General features: G+C 35.3%; 3 protein-coding genes and 1 pseudogene across 7 annotated transcripts; 3 read left to right on the top strand and 1 right to left on the bottom strand.

The window, feature by feature from the left end:
* Positions 1 to 829: 829 nt before the first annotated feature.
* Positions 830 to 3,318, bottom strand: LOC111317649 (clavaminate synthase-like protein At3g21360). The gene is made up of 3 exons (XM_022920090.2): positions 2,065 to 3,318; positions 1,428 to 1,681; positions 830 to 1,299 (listed from the first exon to the last, which is right to left on the bottom strand). Exons 1-3 carry the CDS (start codon positions 2,428 to 2,430, stop codon positions 954 to 956), a joined length of 966 nt encoding a protein of 321 aa, XP_022775825.1. The 5' UTR covers positions 2,431 to 3,318; the 3' UTR covers positions 830 to 953.
* Positions 3,319 to 6,470: 3,152 nt separating this feature from the next.
* Positions 6,471 to 8,416, top strand: LOC111318415 (Cytochrome b561/ferric reductase transmembrane protein family). Its single transcript, XM_022921274.2, has 4 exons — positions 6,471 to 6,776; positions 6,854 to 6,905; positions 6,995 to 7,191; positions 7,950 to 8,416. The coding sequence occupies exons 1-4, from the start codon at positions 6,612 to 6,614 to the stop codon at positions 8,274 to 8,276; spliced, it is 741 nt and encodes a 246-aa protein (XP_022777009.1). The 5' UTR covers positions 6,471 to 6,611; the 3' UTR covers positions 8,277 to 8,416.
* A 218-nt stretch (positions 8,417 to 8,634) lies between these two features.
* LOC111318414 (uncharacterized) lies at positions 8,635 to 12,104 on the top strand (annotated as a pseudogene). The gene is made up of 10 exons (XR_016335053.1): positions 8,635 to 9,136; positions 9,213 to 9,382; positions 9,576 to 9,664; positions 9,756 to 9,844; positions 9,952 to 10,055; positions 10,151 to 10,250; positions 10,333 to 10,408; positions 10,508 to 10,621; positions 11,058 to 11,588; positions 11,790 to 12,104. The product of XR_016335053.1 is annotated as an uncharacterized LOC111318414 (transcript).
* Positions 12,105 to 14,048: 1,944 nt separating this feature from the next.
* On the top strand, positions 14,049 to 19,906 carry CHUP1 (Hydroxyproline-rich glycoprotein family protein). 4 transcript variants are annotated; one of them, XR_016335051.1, is made up of 11 exons: positions 14,049 to 14,094; positions 14,384 to 14,681; positions 14,929 to 15,020; positions 15,184 to 15,936; positions 16,309 to 17,691; positions 17,790 to 17,921; positions 18,021 to 18,161; positions 18,250 to 18,431; positions 18,649 to 18,760; positions 19,170 to 19,313; positions 19,620 to 19,906. XR_016335051.1 is itself a non-coding variant. In XM_022921272.2 (10 exons), the coding sequence occupies exons 2-10, from the start codon at positions 14,573 to 14,575 to the stop codon at positions 19,716 to 19,718; spliced, it is 3,006 nt and encodes a 1,001-aa protein (XP_022777007.2). In that variant the 5' UTR covers positions 14,049 to 14,094; positions 14,384 to 14,572; the 3' UTR covers positions 19,719 to 19,906. The 4 variants fall into 4 exon arrangements, 2 of the variants coding, with proteins under 2 accessions (XP_022777007.2, XP_022777006.2); XR_016335049.1 differs by having other exon boundaries at positions 14,375 to 14,681; XM_022921272.2 differs by lacking the exon at positions 18,021 to 18,161.
* Positions 19,907 to 20,065: the final 159 nt, after the last annotated feature.

Raw genomic sequence — 20,065 nt, 5'->3', positions numbered from 1 at the left:
TGTAAGTTCTAACCATCCAAGCCTTTTTCTGATTTGAGCAAGGGAGCATGGGTGTTTGTGTCATTTACCCACGGAACGGAGCTCCGCAGGGTGGGGCTTCTAAATGACCAAATTCTCTCCATTTCAGGCCCACCGCTCATGCTGTGGTTTTGGGCTTTTTTGGGTTTTTCTCAATTAACGTTAATGATCGTCGGTTTGTCATGTCACTTAAATATAGACTTGTTTTTATTAATATTTAAAGAAATATAATAAAAATAGTAGGCAACATGCTGTGTTATTTCACTCTGTTCTATACATTTTTTTTGTCGTCGATAGTGTTCTTTTATGGATCTAATCTAACGAGGATGCTTTCAGTTTCATTAAGATGCGCTTGTTTTGCCACTAAGCATAACTTTTGGTTGATTTGTTGTATGTATTTTGGGGGAATTGTATATGAAAAGCGAAAGTATTGGAAGGAAACTGCTATTCACCATGGATTGGATGGCTCATTGAGGTTAGTATTCCCATTAGTATTTTTCCATCGATTACTTTCAACTTCACTGATCAGCTCCAATAAGTGGGTGATGCATTGAACAGCAACATTCATAAGTGGGCATACATGTGAATGATTATCTTCTTGCATGAGGATATTAGCTTGCCTGGTGTTGAAAAGATTTTAAAATCACCACAAATCTTCCTTTTCCTTTTTCAAAATTTGGATGAATATATGACAATAATTTGAACTTTCCATACATAAGAAATAGAAACAGAAGCTATTAATTATCTATATTTTTATTTATGCTATAATAATAATAACAAAAAAGTTGTGAAATCCCAAGAGTAGGTTTTATTATATTTCTTTATATTTTAAAGAAACATCACATAGGATAGAGATTTCTTATTTAAAATGGTGTTTGTGCTCAGCTGTAATGAGGATGGACAGAGAGCTATGTTAAGAAAAGGGTAGTGGTACTCTACTTGCAAGTGGCAACAAGGACTCTTCTGGGGGGCTTAGCAGGTCTCCGTCCGTGGAGCAAAGCCAAGTTGTCAAAGATGAGAACATCACCCTTCTCCCACTTGAATTGAATGCTTTCTTCCTCAATGATCTCTCCACATCTCTTAACGACTTTTTCCGGTATCTCTGTTCCATCTGCCATGACGGCTGAGCTAATCTCTCTTCCATGCATACCAACGACGGTGTTAAACCACATTCTCCTCCCCTTTCTTCCTTCAAACACCCTTGTTAGAGGTCGAGGTCCCAGTTTAGTCGTCACCCCACCATTAGGTAGCCACTCCATGTCCATTCCCAGTGCTTTGGCTCTGTAACAATTATTCATTGATTAGGCTCACTCTCTTTCTCAGGAAGAATATATATGTGTATACATATGTGAAAGCTTCAGTTTCACTAGTAAATAGCTAGTGAATAACTTGTAAAGGTTGAAGCAAACCTTCTCTCAGCCTCTTCACGGTCCGATGTTCCAAAAGCATCTTCCCAGCCTCTACCCCTCATTGATGATGTATCATTCTTGCTGAGGGCTGTGAATGTGTAGTTTAACCCCTTGGCATCCATTTCCTCCACAGCTTCTGGGAACTCCTCTAGCATCCGCTCTGTTACTCGAAAGCTAGGAACAAAGGGTGTCTCTCCACCTTCCGGTGGTGGCACCTCGCAGAATAGTAGTAATTGCTTTGGACATTCCTTTATCTGGTAAATACATTGCAAGATCTAGTTAAATACCAATTTCATAGCTGGCTACTAATGTGTCAAAATATGTCCATTTTTTTTTGGCCAACAATATGTTCAGTTTAAGATATGTCTACAATCATTGCATCATCAAGCTGTCAGCCATATACAAAGATTAACTAATTAAAGACTGAAGTAGGATCAAATTTCATGTTTGATTCAGACAGAATGTTGTTCTATTCCGTTTCATATGAAATGACCATATTAATAGGCTTCCAAATAAGAAATAGCTGAACTAAGTATTTGAGTTGGGCAATTTGGCTTCTACTTGGTAAGAGAGAAGAGTAAATTCTTGATGGAGTTGGGTTTTTAGTTACCAGAGAAGTTATAAAGACAAGACATACCAGAACCATTTCATGGTGGTAATATATGAACTCAGAGAGAGGTCCTTCATTAGCCGTCCAAACACGTTTATACACATGCGTCCGTGGTGCTGGTCCGACATAGCGAATATCATCCCAACCGAAGGCTTCCACGATGTCATTGAATGCTTGTGCATTCTTGACATCGAAACCTCGTAGGAGGACAGCACTGTTTTTGATGATCATTTGCTCGAACCAATCCTTGTTTGTCTTTAAAGCCAACAAAAGTGATTCCATATCAGCCTTGTCAGTCTCTGGGGGTTGCAGAACCAGTGGCATTGTTTCACCATCCACCACCTTTTGGCCTTGGCATTTTCCTACCTTGAAGTCCTTGCAAGAAAATTCCATATCTTAATTTCTTTGCCGCTTAATTTGTATTTTGTAGTTCTGATGCAGAGGTTTTCAGTGAAATTGGGGGTCTTAAATAGTAGTGGTAGGATTAAAGTATTCATCGCCATTGCCATTGCTGCTTTTGATTCTTGTTTGTCGTGTTGTGGGCAGCTCAGTTGCATATATATTTTTATACTACGGATTCAAGGTAAGATCGAGAAGAAGAGAAAGTAAAGAATGAATGAGATCATTCTCAAGTGAAAGTTCATTTGTATTATTGTCAATGCCTTCCAAGTCCCTAGTTGGGTTAGCGCCTGATGATATAACAGCTAAAAACAAGAAATGGCATAAAATGTTGTCAAAGTTTGTCTGGGCCTGCCCACATAGACATAGTTTGAGCATGTTGAGGCTTAAACCTTGTTTTTCTAGCAATCATCAACACTTTGCCATTTAGCCTGATCAAAAAAAGAAAGTTGGTATATATCCATTTTCTTGAAGTTTCCACTCATCAATCCATTTAGATAAACAACAAACTAGAACAGCCAAATACAGGAAGAAAGTTTCTAGGTTGCCGTCCCACCCCACAAAACATAATGCATGTTTACAAATAACAATACTCAGGCTTGATTTGGATCTCACTGAACCATCAATGAGGTGAGATTTAATTATTTTTCTATTTAAACATATCATTTTGTTGACGTGATTATTGTCAGTGAGTAACTGAAACTTTTAGCTGAAGTGAAATTTATCTAATCTCACTGCAATTTTTTTTCAATTTTACCCTTATGATTCTTTTTTTTTTTTTTGCCTTATGATAATAAGTTCTATTTTTTTGTTTTTACATTTTGAATTTTTATTTCAAAATATTCAAATAACTAGTTTTTTACCCATGTCATGCACAAAATTTTTTATTATATTTTTTATAATTTAAAAGTTGAATTTATACTAATTTTTATATTATATATAAATAATATTATTTATAATTATCAGTAATTTATAGTCAAAATTTACAAAAATTGTCTATAAATAAATTATTCCTAAATAATTCAAATAAGTAGTGTGCAAGTTTTGAAAATTTTAATTTCAATAAAATTTTTTTGAATTATAAATGTAAAATTACATATAAGATTCAATAAAAAATCAATCTCTTATTCACAATTATATATATATATATATATATTATTAAAAATATATATTATTTTAGAGTGAAAACTAAGATTTACACATGTGACATATTATTTATAGGTTAAAAACCTTAAATTTGTTTTTCTTTAAAAATTTTTAGGTAGTAAATTTATAAATTTTAATTCAAAATTTCAATGAAAATAAAAAGAAATTTAGCCTAATTATTTACCATCCAATTAATGTAGGTAAAGATTATTATTTATATGATTTTGAATTCAAAATTTTTTATAAAAATAAAATAAATTCACATTATTCATAATTAAATTACATGTCAACATTAATACTATTCAAACTTCAAAATTACCAAAAGAAAAGTGGTGTATGAATTGTAATTACATGCTTGTATATTAAATTATTACATGATAAATATTTATTTTTCTTTTTTTCTAAGAAGACACTTACTATTTTGTATTACGATTGTACGTCTAAATCAAAATTTATGATTTTAACTATTAGATAAAATTATGAATAATTTGATCAAAATATAATTTTAAATTGAGATAAAATATCTTTCTTTTTTATTTTATATCATAAGAAAATAAAGATAAAAAAATAGATAAACAACAGTGATTCAACCACAAACTTTATTAATTTAAATTTATGTGAACATTGATTTAGATAAATGTATGATTTTTTTATGATTCCTTAGATTTAAGAATTTAACATTTAAAAATTATTTGAATTTTGTATTTCATATTTATAGGTAAGAGTGACTTATGAAATATGTTTTTTAGATTTAAATAGGATAAAACTTATATATTTTGAAAGACTTGTATAAATGTAAATTTTAAAATTTTAAAATTTTTAAAAATTGAATAATTTATTGAATAAAATTATTTAAAATTATCTTACGTATTAATAATATATGTTATTTACCTAAACATTTACGTAAGTAAATATTATAATTTTATGTAAGTTGTAATATAATATTATATATGATTTTGTTATTTTAATATAATAAAAATAAATTAATATTTGGTTAAAAGATAAATTAATTAATAAATATTATAAATTAAATAACATTAAAATATACATGTAAAAATAATTTATCAACACTTTTAAAGTTTTTAATAATCAATTTTTATTTTCACTTCATCACACCGTTATTTTTTAATCCAAACATATATTAAACTATTATTTTTAATATCATTATTATAATAATTAAAGGAGCAGTTATATTGGCTAAAAAAAAAAAAAAAAAAAGGCATTTGGAGATAATTATGAATGGTCAGCAGCTTTTTAGTTGTCCCTGATGAATTGCCCACAACTTCAAACATACGTAAAACAACTATGACTCATCCTTTTATCACAAAGGTTGAGCACGGCTTGAATTCATCCAATCACCTGCGAGCTAATTGGTTTTTTTTTTTTGCCATTAAAATTTGAATAAAAATAATTATTATATTAACATATATTCACACTATCTGTCTCTATCTTAATTATTTTGTTTTGTTTTTTTTCCTAAAAAGAAAAAAAATATTTTGAAGGGGAAAAGGAAACATATATCTCGTATTGTCGAAGTTAGATTAACTACTCTCTTCGTCTTATGACTTGTAACATATTGACTCATCAAAATCCTTCAATTAATTAATTCAATTGGAACCGAAAGAATCAACTGCGCCCATAGATTATCGCGTTTCTTATAGTATTCACGTTTATATGACAGGTGCAATAATGAAGACGACTTGAAGAAGCTAACTATAAGATCACTTCTTTATCGTTGCGAGGACTCCCCAAATTGTAATATACTTTTATATATATATATATATATATCAATAATTAATCGATTCAATTGATTAAAATTTATTTTTTTAATAAAAAAATTTTGAATCATAATTTTATCAATAATTACTTATTAAAATTATTTTGAACGTACGATCTTTCAGTCACTTACTTATTGAAATTATCTTAATACATTATTTATGATTATTTATCTTAAACTATTAATTATGATATATCTTATCATATCTTAAATTACTGAACAATCTATTTATCAACGAATTATTCTTATCAAAAATACATATATATATATATATCTATCTTACCATTAATTTTATCAAAACCCTCCACGTTGGATTGGAATAAATCAACCGACAGTATTTTTAATTATTCCTTGGGTTTAATTTAGTAGTCATATTTATATCATACTAATTATAATTAGTTTGAATGATTAAAAAAAATCATCTAACAAAAATTTAATAATTATTCAAATTCATAAATTTTTATTGTAATCAATTAAGAATTCAAATATTTATTTTTATTAATTGAGATTTTATTGGATGAATTGATTAATCATCAACATATATTTCTATCAAATCAAATATTCAATTAAAATAAAAATAAAAATTTAAAAATTTAATCAAACGAAATAAATGTTTGATAAGTAAAAAGTTTAGATTTAATTAATATTAATAAAACATAAAAAATTTAAATAATTATTAAATTTTTATTCGAAAATTTTTTAATGCTGTTGTCATGTAATTAAATGAAGTATATTATAGCTTTAGACTTTCTTTTTTGGGATAGCATAATAGTTCTACCACTCCATCTTTCTTTCTCTCTCTCTCTCTCTCTCTCTCTCTCCCTTTTTTTTTTAATAAAGCTTTCCAATCTCACGTGGTGATGATAAACAATACAAGTAGGGAGTAGTACTAATTGAATGGTCCATTGCATTATTAATTAAATTCATGATTTAGCACTGCCCCACTATGGGGCCATAGTCCTTTTTTTTGTTCATTGGGTTCATGGTCTTTAATCCTCCCAAATTCCCAAAAGTTAAATTTAACCAAGTGCCTTTCTTTCTGCCTAATCAACATGTAATTTACCGACCTATCACACAATATAGTGAATAACCTGACAAATTTCATTGTTCTAGTTAAAATACAGGGAACAAATGGACACTTTCCTTTACTCTTTGCTCCCCTGGTAGATCTAAGAGTTCTGTCGGTAGCTCTGCTTTCGCCACTTCACTCAGCTGTACTGTCTGAAACTGAAAAAAAAGTAACCGAAGCTGCATGTCGCCCATGGCCGCAATTTCTCCTTCTTTGGTTCCACTTCTCTTCTTTGCTAGAATATTAGGCCTCGTAGTTGCAGCTTTGGTCCTCTCTTGGGCTATACATTTCAAGTCTAGCTTCCTTCCCCACTCTTCTTTTTCCTCCCAAGAAGACACCATCTATGCAGTGAGTTTTTTATAGCCATTCTTTAATTAGTTTGCTTTTGTTTCTTCAGAGTTCGAAGTTATAATCTGTGTTGACAGGTCCTTCATCCTTTGCTGATGGTGATCGGCTTCATTCTCATAAGTGGAGAAGGTAGTAGATTTTGCTTTGTTGAAACAACATTTTCCGAGAAAATGGGGGTTGATTAATTAGGTGGTGATTTTATTTTCTTCCGTTTTCAGCTATTTTGATACACAGATGGTTGCCTGGTTCAAGGAATTTGAAGAAATCTGTGCACTTGTGCCTTCAAGGGGTGGCTTTAGGTTCTGGGTTTTTTGGGATTTGGACAAAGTTCCAGGGAAAAGATGGCATTGTGGCTAACTTTTATAGCCTGCATTCTTGGATGGGTTTGATCTGTGTCTGCTTGTTTGGAGCTCAGGTTCTATTCTTCAATCCCTCGTATGTTTATTTTGTTGAATTACTATTAGTCTTCAAAGAAGCCCCCTCAACTTTTCTTTACAACTCATATGATAAATTAATTTTCTTTACTCGTAAACTAATGCCAAACTGACTTATCATCACAATCAGTAAGTTTTTTAACATCGGCAATGGCGTGGTTCTCAGGTGACATAAAAATAGTCACAATGATACCATTATTGCCATCTACCCCATTGTGTTGTTTTTTGGCCCCATTTATAAGATTCCAGCGTCAATAACAAGTTTAAAAAACGTATTTTAGCCCTTTTGTTATCATTATTATTTTGTTTTGCTGAAATAATGTATTCTAGCGTTACATATGAGCCCCATCGTCTTTCCCTGTTTTAACAATTTGATGAAACATCCCAGCATCAATCATCAAAATGATTAAGCAATACATTTGGATGTTAGTGAAGGTGGCAGGCTGGCAGCAACCAACATGCAGTCATGTATTGTCACGCCACTACAATCGGGCCTGGCGCAACTGTAATGGACTTACTAATTGTTGCATAACTCAGTCCTAGATTTAGCTCACAGGCCTCAGGTGGAACCCCTAATGCACCTTGCATGTTAACTGTGATGAATTCTCATACTCTCAAATGGTCAAAATAATCATTACATTCAGAGCAAGATAACGAATTTGGGTTGCTGGTGATATATATGTAGTCCATTACGGAGCAACATAAGGATTTAATGGTGCGCTTCTGTATTTCAATGCAGTGGTTGGTGGGTTTTCTAAGCTTTTGGCACCGGAGTGAGGTGCGGACGACAAGAGCAGAGGTCTTGCCATGGCATATCTTCCTTGGTCTCTACACCTATGGCTTAGCAGTGGTCACAGCAGAAACCGGGCTGTTAGAGAAACTGACATTCTTGCAAAGCAGAAGGAATGTATCGAAGCACTGTCCAGAGTCAATGATTGTTAATAGTCTCGGTCTGGGGCTGGTTCTCCTCTGTGGCATTGTCATATTGACTGCTGCTTCGCCTAAATATCATGCTGTTCAAAGCAAACTTATGTATTCGTCACATACAAAGTGGTTGTCTTCTTGAGAGAGACTAAAAAGGGAAATTAATTAGTTATTCCTCTAGTATTGTGTATATAATGTAAGAAGATGATTCTGCAGAAAGGGGAGGAATGAAACGTTTTCAGAAATGAAAAAGGCCATTTGCATGGATCTTTGGTATTAAAACCAGGCTTTGACTAGTAATTTTTTTTATGGTAATAAAAATAACCAAAGAAACTTATAAAAAAAAGAAAACAGTAATTTATTATTAGTAGCAGTAGTAGTAAGTTTTTAGTTAATGGTTATATTTTTTGTGGAAAAATAAAGGAAAACCATGGCACATGAAAAAGAAACAAGTACTGTTAAGTTTAAGTGACAAGTTGGCCAGCGAGGGTAAAACGTAAACCCCAAAGCTCAGCTCGTCCAAATTCCAATGCTTGCTTCATCATCTCTATTTTCAATCCAGTCCCCCAATTTTATTAATCGAAGAAGGATGGTCTGATCCGCCGCATCTCCATCGTCTCTCTTCATCTCACCTGAAATCCCCTCCTTTTTGCCGCGCCGTAGCAGCAGCCTCTCCTTCACTTCTCCTACTACATTTCTCTGTTATCCCAGATCCTCCAACTCCCGGATTCTGCGTCCCTTGGCTTCTCTCCTTCACTCAAACGTCAATCTTTCCTGGTTTCCTCCCGACCCCAATTGTCTACCCAACAATTATGGGGGTTGGGCCGTTGTTCAAGCCCCTCCAACTCCTAACACAAACAAAAAAGGTTTCTACTTTCTTTTTTTTTTTTTTAGCGATTGAATTGAGCTCTGGCTGCTGCACAGGATTGTTTAGCATTTTTTTTGGGTCTTCAGTTGCTGTTGCAATTGCTGCCGTTGCATACTTTTCATTCTACAGAAAGGGTACGTTTGTTTTTTCAATGAACACAATGGTACAATTTAAATCATGTTTAATGCGTTTCTTTTGAGATTTTTGCAGGGTTTAAGTTTCAGTTTAGCAGTCCCTTGAATGCTTTACATGGGGTCTTTACCTGGAGCTAGACAAAAAGTGATCAAACCAAAGCTAGGCGCTATCCTGAATATGATGAAAAGGCTGCTGAGGCAATACCGACTGTGTGTCTCCTGCAATTACTGAAACTGTTCCTTCAGGTGCAGTCAATTGTAAATTTTTTAATTTTAGGTTGGCTTTTTCTTGGAGAGAATCAAGCTAAATTAATCAAATCAAAGTTTCTAACTTTTAACTTCATTATTGCCATATTTTGGAGCAACAGTAGAATGTTAATCTATTGATGCATTTTCCAAGTTCTTTAGAAATTTTAATCTTCTTCCTTGACACTTTCAGCATCTACACATAAGCGTGAACGCATTGTGTTACCGATTGCTATGGATTCTACTCAACAGGAAGCTTTATTGGTTCTAAAGAAGCTGAAGGTTTTTTTTTGAAGCTTCTTTTTATGTAAATCATCTCACCATCTTTTCAAATGAACTGCATATGATTGTATCGAGTAATTAAGGCTTGCAGATAATCGAAGATGATGTAAGAGTTGATGAATTATGCACAAGAAGAGAATATGCTAGATGGCTTGTTCGTATGGTTTCTTTATTAGAAAGGTAGTCTTGTACTTGTCTTTTGGGAATAGTTTGAACTTGAAAATTTGAAATTATAAGCATGTTTTTTGCATGATCTGATCTGACTTGGCAACTTATTTGTCTGCTAGGAACCCTAAGCATAGGATTGTTCCATCCATTGCACTTTCTGGGTCAGAAACTGCAGCATATGATGATGTTGGTGCTGATTACCCAGATTTTGAGTCCATTCAAGGTAAAGCTCAATTGGACAGTTCCATGTAATTTCAGGCTTGTATCTTTTTTAAAGATGACAATTAAGAGCTTTTCTCCTTGGAACTTTTGATTTAGCTTTGGCAGAGGCAAGCGTTGTTCCCAGCAAACTTTCAGGAAGGATTACTGGTTCTGATAGTTCAAAAGGCCAAGAAGGAATCAACTTTTCTCCTGACCGGTAAGGCTGTGCAGTCATTCATGAATTTCATCAATTCTTTAAAAGTACTTTTTGACTTGGTGAAATGTATCTGGTGTTCTAGATTTATTTCTCGGCAGGATCCTATAAACTGGAAAGCCCTGGTAGATTATAACTTTGAGCCAGGAGTAATAGAGCAGGTACAACAAATCTCCCCTGCCATCTGCTTTAGGAACTATTAGACTGATGCTTCACCAGTCGTTTCATGGCTCTTAAAACCTGACTTGTTTACAGTCCAGATATCAAGGACAAAGATAGATTATATGGATTTGAAGGAGATCATCCAGATTCATCACCCGGACGTTTTGTAGACATGTTGGCTGAGGAAAAGAGCATAATTAGAAAAGTTTTTGGTACAATTCTTGTCTTGATTTGTTACTAACATAACTATGCACTATCCTCTTCCCCTTTCTTCTCCCCCGCTGCTTTATTTCCCTTCCTTTCAAATAAGTATTTAATACATAAATAGCAGGAGTATTCTTGACTAGTACCATTTCTACAATAAAGCACTCAGAACTGACTACCATGTCAATATATTAGAAGATCAAATTTAGGAAACCAAGAGTTGTTTTGGCCAAGAAAGTGCAAAGAGCAAATGCTGAACTAACACATAGATAAGAATGATTAGAATGTGCAGAGTTGTTCTTGCGATACTGTCACTAATGTAAATAAGATAATATGCTAAGTTGCACATTTTTTTTTATCAATTGAAAAAAAACCTTTGTGCTATTCTTCTTTCTAAGATGGTAAATCAAGCACTGCAATCACATGTATTTCTAAATTTTGTAGGACAAAGCAAGCGCTTTCAATCAAATAAACCTTCATCAAAAGCACAAGAGGCAGTGGCTTCAACGAGTGGCAGGATGGCAGAAGCAATTTCTAATGAGTTGTTGAAGCTAGAAATGGAGAGTTCTTCAAGGAGAGCGAGATGAAAGAGATCAAGTCTAAGTTGCTTGAAAAGGGAGACATACAGAGGTTTTGGGGTGAAAAGCTGGATGAAGAAAGAACCTGAGGTTTTGAGGTTGAGAAGCTTTATTTTTCTGTAGTGCAGGACCTGGAACAGGAGAAGATTATTCAGGAGAAATGGGTTGCTGAGCCTTTGAAGGAAAAGGCAGCAATGCACTGCCAGAGGCAACTTCTTTCTAGTCTGAAAGAAGAGGTTGCTGAGATGTCAGAAAGGCTTGCATTAGAGAGGACCATATATGTTGCTGAGCAGAGTAAGTTGCAAGATGTACTCAGTGGTTTGCAGTCGAAGCAAAAAGGAATACTTAATGCAAAATCCATATTGGAAGCTGAGATTGAAGCTCTTTGTATTCTCAGGTAGATGCTGAAATTGCTTACCACCCTTCACTCCATGCCATACCATATTTATTGTTACTGCTTGTGTAGCAAAAGCTGGTTAGCTCTGACTCACTAGGCTTATCCTATATAATGTAATATTCGTTCTTGGAAGGACTCCTTGGGTCCTGACTAATCTCACTAAGTTGGCATGGTTCTAATTAATAAAAGCAATGAACGCAGATCTTGGGTAGAGGATGAAGCAAGAAAAAACCAAGCCCGAGCTAAGGTTCTTGAGGAGGTGGGACGAAGGTGGAAATGGGTTGACCAAGCTTGATTGTCAGTCAGCTGAAATAGAGTTGGCGCTGACAGCTTCAAAATGTTAATGTCGGAAGACAAAATTAGAAATCCCATGACATTCACATGGAGAGCAATATGAGAAATCTGAATTATTTTGTTGAGCATGCTCAGGATGGATTATATCTACTCACTTTTGCATGTTCTTACCTATATTGGCATACTTTTGAAGAAATAAAGGGGGTGAAAGAATTTGAGAAATGACCTCTTTCATGTGTGTACACATTTCCTTTTTGATTTAATTTTGTTCAGCGAAAGAACTCTTAGCCAATGCAAAATCTAGTTGGAGAAAGAAAGTGTAGGATTCCTCGGTTTGGTCAGATTGTCGGTAATAAGAGCACATTACCAGCAATTGATTTTAATTGAGGTTTGGCTACGCTAATGAGATAGCCATTGCAAATTGCAATGGAGTGTCACAATTTATGGCAATATGGATGCCACAGAGTTCGGTAATGCAAGGGTGCTTGACCTCAGCAATTGGTGAAAAGGTTCCAGCTTCATTACATAATACAAACAAAGCCTCAGCTTAGCTTTACTGCAAAATTTTCTTAAATTGGGACCCGATACTTGAACCGTATTAAGTATGGATAATCTGTCATAATTATTATATTAGTTTAATATATAACAAACATATATTTAAAAAGCCATTTCAATGATTATAATATGAAATTTATTTTGAAATTCTGAATTGGAATATATATTGAGATTTAAGATAGCTTAATGAGATTTACTGTGTCTTCTGAAAAAAAAAAATCGACAAAAACAAAAATGCCTCAGTAGTTGGCATTAAGTGGGAGAGTGTTCAAAAAGTTATTCCCGCCCGACCATTGGGCAACTTAGGAACTTTCCCTTCTCCATTGGACCCCTTCTGTTCTGTTTGTCTCTAACGCTAAGCTATGTAATGTTCATTGTTGGCTGCAGTTGCAGTACCAGGTACGTGTGCTCTCTACTTGTGTTGGACTTTCAGTTTCCACTTTGTCTTTTCGGTTACTATTTACATCAATATTCTTCAACCACTTTTTTGCTGTTAATCTTGCCTAAAAAAAAAAAAACAAGGCCAAGAAATTTCAATCCACAAAAGTTGAGGCCGATAAAAATCGACAAATAAATCATGCGAGAGCTATGAACCACCGGCTGTATTGGATAACATATTGTCTGCTACAGCCGACTTGACCCCACTCAATTTATGACCATGAAAATCACTTTCCTGCTTTGTTTTTTGGTTTATTTTTCCTTCTTAGTTTTTGTTCCCCTGGAAATATGGCCTTGATTGGCTAACATCAAAACTTCCTCAGCCAGAAAAAGGAATTTTCAGAGTTTGATGAACCCATTACCATCTATCAAGTTGTCTGCTGATTTACTTCCCATTGTCACCATCTTAATGGAATTCAATTGCTTATTTGCCTTCTTTTCTTTTACCAGTGGAGCTAGCTTAGTGCAAAATGCTACTTTTGATTTTCGATTCTACAAATTTCACCAAAAAGTAAAAAAAAAAAAAAACCCATTACTTGGCTGAGAAAATAGTAGCTAATTTAAGCACGTTCGGTCTTGAATAATTGACATGCTTTGCTGTTTTATTATTTATAGGTTATTAGAGCTGCGATAATTCTGTTTCGGTGGCTCAAAGAGAGAGAGAGTGACGTGTTTCATCAGATAAAACCCAGGAAATCCCAAAGAAAAGCCAAAAAGGCCTACATGTGATTGGGGGTCAATCACCAGAAAAGTTGGGTTTACATTGCTTTTTGCTTGGCTGGACCTCTGCATCCGCTTCGGTCCATTAAGCAAACGGCTGGGAATTAAGTTTCAGCCTTTACTATCTGTCTTATATCTAATCTACCAGCGTTTATCATTGGGGAGGGTCCTAGGCTGCTTGATGCATGGTTGATCAGACGGTTGTGATTGGTCCGTCGTTATCCTTTAATCTACAAAAGCTTGATTAGAGAAATTTAATTGGACAAACACCTACCTATTAGTTGGAACTGAAACATTCGATTAAATGCATGAGAGACAAGACAGTTTCTCTTTCTCACATCTTATCTTAATTGCCATTAAAAAAGATACGTAGTCCTTAAACAAAAAGGTCAGATATTTGGGCACGCTTGCTTTTTGTTCAAATTTACAGTTTCTGGTGTCTCTTTCAGCTTTGATTTTGGCTTTGTTTTCACTGTGCAATATTCTTCTCAGGAAAATGGTAAGGTTTTAGCCCTACCCTTACCATAAGTAGATTGTCAATCCTTTCGGAGCAAAACTGGCCACTAGTTATTGGTGGTTGCTGTAGCTCTTAGCATGACAGTTGTTTTGGATTCTACTTATCAAGGAAATTGGTGTATACTAGAAAATTTTTTTTTTTTTGAAAGGTCTACATATCTGATAACATGATAATGCTAATGGTGTAGAAACGTTTATATCAGGATATGGCTTTTATAGTTCAAGCATATTTTCAACTTCTCTAACATGGGTTCTGCTTGAAGTTGCACCAGGATTGCGTTTGTACATGCCTTGCTGGCAAGCTCTTACATTCTTGGTTGCTGTATTTGCGTTTAAAGGCTCATAATGTTTTAAGTTATTAATGATGGGGGATGAGAAGAAATGGACAGAGGGATATCTGTGGAGTATTTCTTTCCTATAGATGACTGGAGGAAGAGGATTTTTATATCAACAATTCCTACATGATTGTCAGGGTAGGATTCCTTGTTGCTGCTTCAATTGCAGCTTTTGCTGTTAAGCAGCGCAAGGTCAAAAACTCAAAGTCATCAACTTCTTTGGCCAAACCTTCAGGTATCCAAGTTCGCAGTTTCTTAGTAATTCAATTTTTAGCAATCCGAGGTCATATTTTAATCAACAAAAGAAAGATTGCACTTTTTCATTAATTTATGTTTTCCCTTTAGAGAAATCTGCCATTCATGGTTTATGTCAATTGCTAAACATATATGTTGAAAACAAAGATATGTCATTCTTTTACTCCTGTGGCCAGTGGGCTTCATTACGTTATGTTAACTTCTGTTATGGTAACACTGAAACTCAGAAAATGGAGAAGCAAGCTTCGAGCAACATCCAAATGTGGGGGGCAATAAAAGGAAGTTTACATATCCTAATGATAGCCTCAAAGAGAAGGATGTAAGTATATACATAACTTCTTCAATCAAATTTTGATATCCTGTTGTCAATATACTTCTGTTCCCAGAGATGATTTGCTCTTAGTAACTTATCATTTAAGAAATATTAGCTATTCTTTATTAATTATTTTCTACAAATTATTGAGATGTGATAAATATTACAGGGTGAGAAAGAAGAGGAGGAAGAAGAGGTTAAATTGATTAGCAGCATATTTAATCGAGCTAATGATAGCCGACCGGATATTGGTGATGAAGATATCCTACCTGAATTTGAAGACCTTCTATCAGGGGAGATTGAATATACGTTACCTACTGACAAGTTTGACAGAGCAGAGAAAGAAAAAATTTATCAAACTGAAATGGCAAACAATGCAAATGAACTGGAACGGTTGCGCAATTTAGTAAAGGAACTGGAGGAGAGGGAAGTGAAGCTTGAGGGTGAATTGCTTGAGTACTATGGTTTAAAGGAGCAGGAATCAGATATTATTGCATTACAAAGGCAGCTCAAGATCAAGACAGTTGAAATTAACATGCTGAATATTACCATCAACTCTATGCAGGCTGAGAGGAAGAAGCTCCAAGAAGAGATTGCACATGGAGCTTCTGTAAAGAAGGAGCTTGAGGTGGCAAGGAACAAAATCAAGGAGCTACAAAGGCAAATTCAGCTTGATGCTAACCAAACAAAAGCTCAGTTATTGTTTCTCAAGCAACAAGTCTCCGGTCTTCAAGCAAAAGAGCAAGAAGCCATCAAGAATGATGCTGAGGTTGAGAAGAAACTGAAAGCTGCAAAGGAGTTAGAAATGGAAGTTATGGAGCTTAGGAGAAAGAATAAAGAGCTTCAACATGAAAAGAGGGAGTTAACTGTTAAACTGGATGCTGCTGAAGCAAAAATAGCCTCCCTTTCCAACATGACAGAGGTAAGTCCCATTGAACTCTCCTATGTATCATATTCTCAACTCAGGTAATGGGTTAAGAGCCCTTTGGTCCTAACTATGTAATAATTTGCTGAGCATGAGCAACATAAGAAAATTCCAGACTGCTGAGGAATTCGAGCTACTTGGTGGGTTGGTCTGCCTGAAAACAAACATTATCGCATGTAAATTTGATCTAGATGACTATTAGTCAAATATTTTATTGAGGATTTTCAGGAAAGGCTTAGATACGGATTTTTGAAAATGATTTAACAAGTTAAACAAATCAAGCCTAGGCTGTGTGATCAGTAATAGCATAAATGTTCTAGTTTGGGCATGTACATGATTCTTTCTTTTCTCTGTCTCATGCTGTCACAGACTGAAATTGCTTCCAGGGCAAGGGAAGAGGTCAGTAATTTAAGACATGCAAATGAAGATCTGTTAAAGCAAGTGGAAGGACTTCAGATGAACAGATTTAGTGAAGTTGAAGAGCTAGTGTACCTTCGCTGGGTCAATGCATGCTTAAGATATGAACTCCGAAACTACCAGGCACCTGGAGGAAAAATATCAGCTCGTGATCTCAACAAAAGTCTGAGCCCCAAGTCTCAAGAGAGGGCTAAACAGTTACTTTTAGAATATGCGGGATCGGAGCGTGGGCAAGGAGACACAGATCTTGAAAGCAACTTCTCTCATCCATCATCTCCTGGGAGTGAGGATTTGGAAAATGCTTCTATTGATAGTTCCAACAGTAGATATAGCAGTCTCAGTAAGAAACCTAGCTTAATCCAAAAGCTGAAGAAATGGGGCAAGAGCAAAGATGATTTAAGTGCTCTTTCATCTCCAGCCAGATCCCTCTCTGGAGGCTCTCCAAGCAGGACTAGCATGAGCCACCGTCCTCGGGGTCCATTAGAAGCACTTATGCTGAGGAATGCAGGTGATGGTGTTGCAATCACAACTTTTGGTAAAATGGAGCAGGAACTTAACGATTCCCCTGAAACACCAACTCTTCCAAACATTAGAACACAAGCGTCTTCTGGTGACTCTCTGTATTCTGTTGCAGCATCATTCCACTTAATGTCTAAATCAGTAGATGGAATTCTAGAGGAAAAATATCCTGCTTATAAGGACCGTCATAAGTTGGCCATGGAGAGGGAGAAACTAATAAAGCAAAAAGCAGAAAAAGCAAGGGCAGAGAGGTTTGGCAACAAGTCAAATTTCAATTCAAACTTTGAGTTTAGAGCAAAGGCAGAAAGAGAGAAAACTGTAATTCTACCACCCAAACTTGCCCAAATAAAGGAGAGAACGGTTGTTTCTGGTGACTCAAGTGAGCAATCCAATGATGATAAGGCTGTAGATTCTCATTTGATAAGCAAGATTAAACTTGCTCACATAGAAAAGAGACCACCAAGGGTGCCCAGGCCACCACCTAAGCCAGCTGGTGGCACTTCTGCTGGTGTGAACACCACTACAACTGGACAACCTCCTGCTCCACCTCCACTACCTGGTGCCCCACTGCCACTGCCACCGCCACCTCCTGGTGGACAACCACCTCCTCCTCCTCCTCCAGGAAGCCTACCTAGAGGGGCAGGCAGTGGCGATAAAGTTCATCGAGCTCCTGAACTTGTAGAATTTTATCAAACATTGATGAAACGAGAGGCAAAGAAGGACACGTCAACTATGATTTCTACAACATCTAATCCATCAGATGCTAGGAGCAACATGATTGGAGAGATTGAAAACAGATCGTCATTCCTCTTAGCTGTGTGTTAAAATTTTCCTTTCCTTTCATTTATCTGCTGATCTTCAGATAAAGTGTAGCTATCAAACTTAACAGCATGATATTGTGTGAATGGATCTAGGTAAAAGCTGATGTGGAAACTCAAGGTGACTTTGTCCAGTCCTTGGCAACTGAAATTCGAGCAGCTTCCTTCACCAACATAGAAGACCTGGTGGCTTTTGTAAATTGGCTAGATGAGGAACTTTCATTCCTGGTATGCAATAAAATATTCACTAGCTAAAATATGTATTCATCTGTCCGAGTTACTTATGGTTGAATTCAGAAGAGATCTTATTGCATAAAAGAAGTACAGATTTTTTTAGGTAATATGGCAGAAAGATGCATCTTGGATCTAAACCAGGGGTCTAAGACACTTGCAATGTTGCTCTTCATAGTCAGCTCAATTGTTCTACCAAAGACCTAATGTCATTGCTTTAACTCATATTCTGGCAAGGTGTATTATAAATGAACCCCAGATTCACTGGAAATTGTCTGTCTAGTGTCTACCATATTGACTGAATTATCTTCCTGCATCTGTATAGGTTGATGAACGAGCAGTTCTCAAGCACTTTGATTGGCCTGAAGGAAAGGCTGATGCATTAAGAGAGGCAGCTTTTGAACACCAGGACCTAGTGAAGTTGGAGAAGCAGGTCTCTTCCTTTGTTGATGATCCCAACCTCCCATGTGAAGCTGCTCTGAAGAAGATGTACAAGTTGCTTGAAAAGTATGTTGATTTGGGTCATTTAGTTCAATTTCAGAACCTTTGGGGCAATAATCTACTCAAAACACGAATAGAATGCTACTAGTTTTCCTTTAGGAGCATTTCAGTATTAATTAACAATCTCTTAGGATGATAGAGATGCACTTTCTCTTGTCATATACTGTCAGGAGGTTAGTCATTTTATCAATTCTGATTTTCTATTTCATTTTTTGTTTTTCAGAGTGGAACAAAGTGTATATGCACTCTTACGTACAAGAGACATGGCTATTTCACGATACAGGGAGTTTGGAATTCCAGTTTATTGGTTGTTGGATTCTGGGATTGTTGGCAAGGTATGAATCAAACTATGAATTCAAAGGTTTGGTTTGGTCATTGTATACGTGTTATTTAATTCATGGAACTTCCACTTCTCTAGTGGCAAATAATGACATACAGAAGGTAGCTAAGTGGCACCCTGTTATGGCAATGTAATAGCAAGTTGATCAACACTACTATGTTATGCTAATGTTCAATGATGCCATTAATAAGGATTTGGATTATTAGAAGGGCCATAAGGAAAATTTTATATTTCTGTCAGTTTGACATACTTTTCTAGATATTGAAGTGTTCTTACGATTTAGAAGTTGCATAATTTGTTGTATGCAATTAAGGACAGATGAAATACAAATAGAAAATTAGCATGTACTTTGTACTACTATATGATGTAATTGCCGTTTTCTGTTTTCTTTTTGCATATTGCAGATCAAGCTTTCATCTGTACAATTGGCAAGGAAATATATGAAACGTGTAGCATCAGAACTTGATGCATTGAGTGGAGCTGAGAAAGAACCAAATAGAGAGTTTATACTTCTCCAAGGCGTCCGCTTTGCTTTCCGTGTTCATCAGGTATTTTACTTTGCACTTGGTTCTCTTGGTATTAACTCTTAAGCATCAAAGCTAAAGGTTCTTTATTTCTATTTTTTAAGATGTCTAGTATAGGATACTCATGTACTTGAACTGGATTTGGTTTGTGTATGGTTTGACATCTTTAATTTCCATTGAAACCCAAATTCTGAATATGTCCAGTCAAAAGAACTCTTATTGCTTTAAGTAATGCTCTCAAATTCTACTTGAAAAATAGAACTATTTGAGGAAGAAACTTGTTTGAAACGTTCAAATAAATGACGCCTTGGTTTCTTTCTTTTACTCCAGTTTGCAGGGGGTTTTGATGCAGAAAGCATGAAGGCTTTCGAAGAACTTAGGAGCCGCGTGCATACACAAATGGGAGAAGACAATAAGCCAGAAGCATGATATAATACTATTTTTGGCCTTTTTCATTTTCTTTTCCTTGTTTCTCCACTTCTCTGTTGTATATTGCTTTTATACTTACAATGCATTAGAATTTATACATAACTCCATATACATTGGATATACTGTAAAATGACCTCTCTAGTTCAATTAGAAAAGGGAGACCAAAAAAATATGCTTTGATGTCAAAATTGCACCTGAATAGAAAAATAACAAAAAAATGGGGAGTTTATGTGCAGGCCGTTTCTGGCCCTGCTGGACAGATACCTTGAAAAACATGATCCCAGCCCGGCCCCTCATCCACACAATACTTATACTACTAATTGAAGACTTGAAGTAATAAAAATATT

The sequence above is a fragment of the Durio zibethinus genome, chromosome 2 (genome assembly GCF_047325235.1).
Source record: "Durio zibethinus cultivar Kanyao isolate XHJ-2024 chromosome 2, ASM4732523v1, whole genome shotgun sequence".
NCBI classification, from domain to species: domain Eukaryota; kingdom Viridiplantae; phylum Streptophyta; class Magnoliopsida; order Malvales; family Malvaceae; genus Durio; species Durio zibethinus.
Note: the sequence above shows the minus strand (reverse complement) of the source record. Positions and strands in the feature narration are given on the sequence as shown.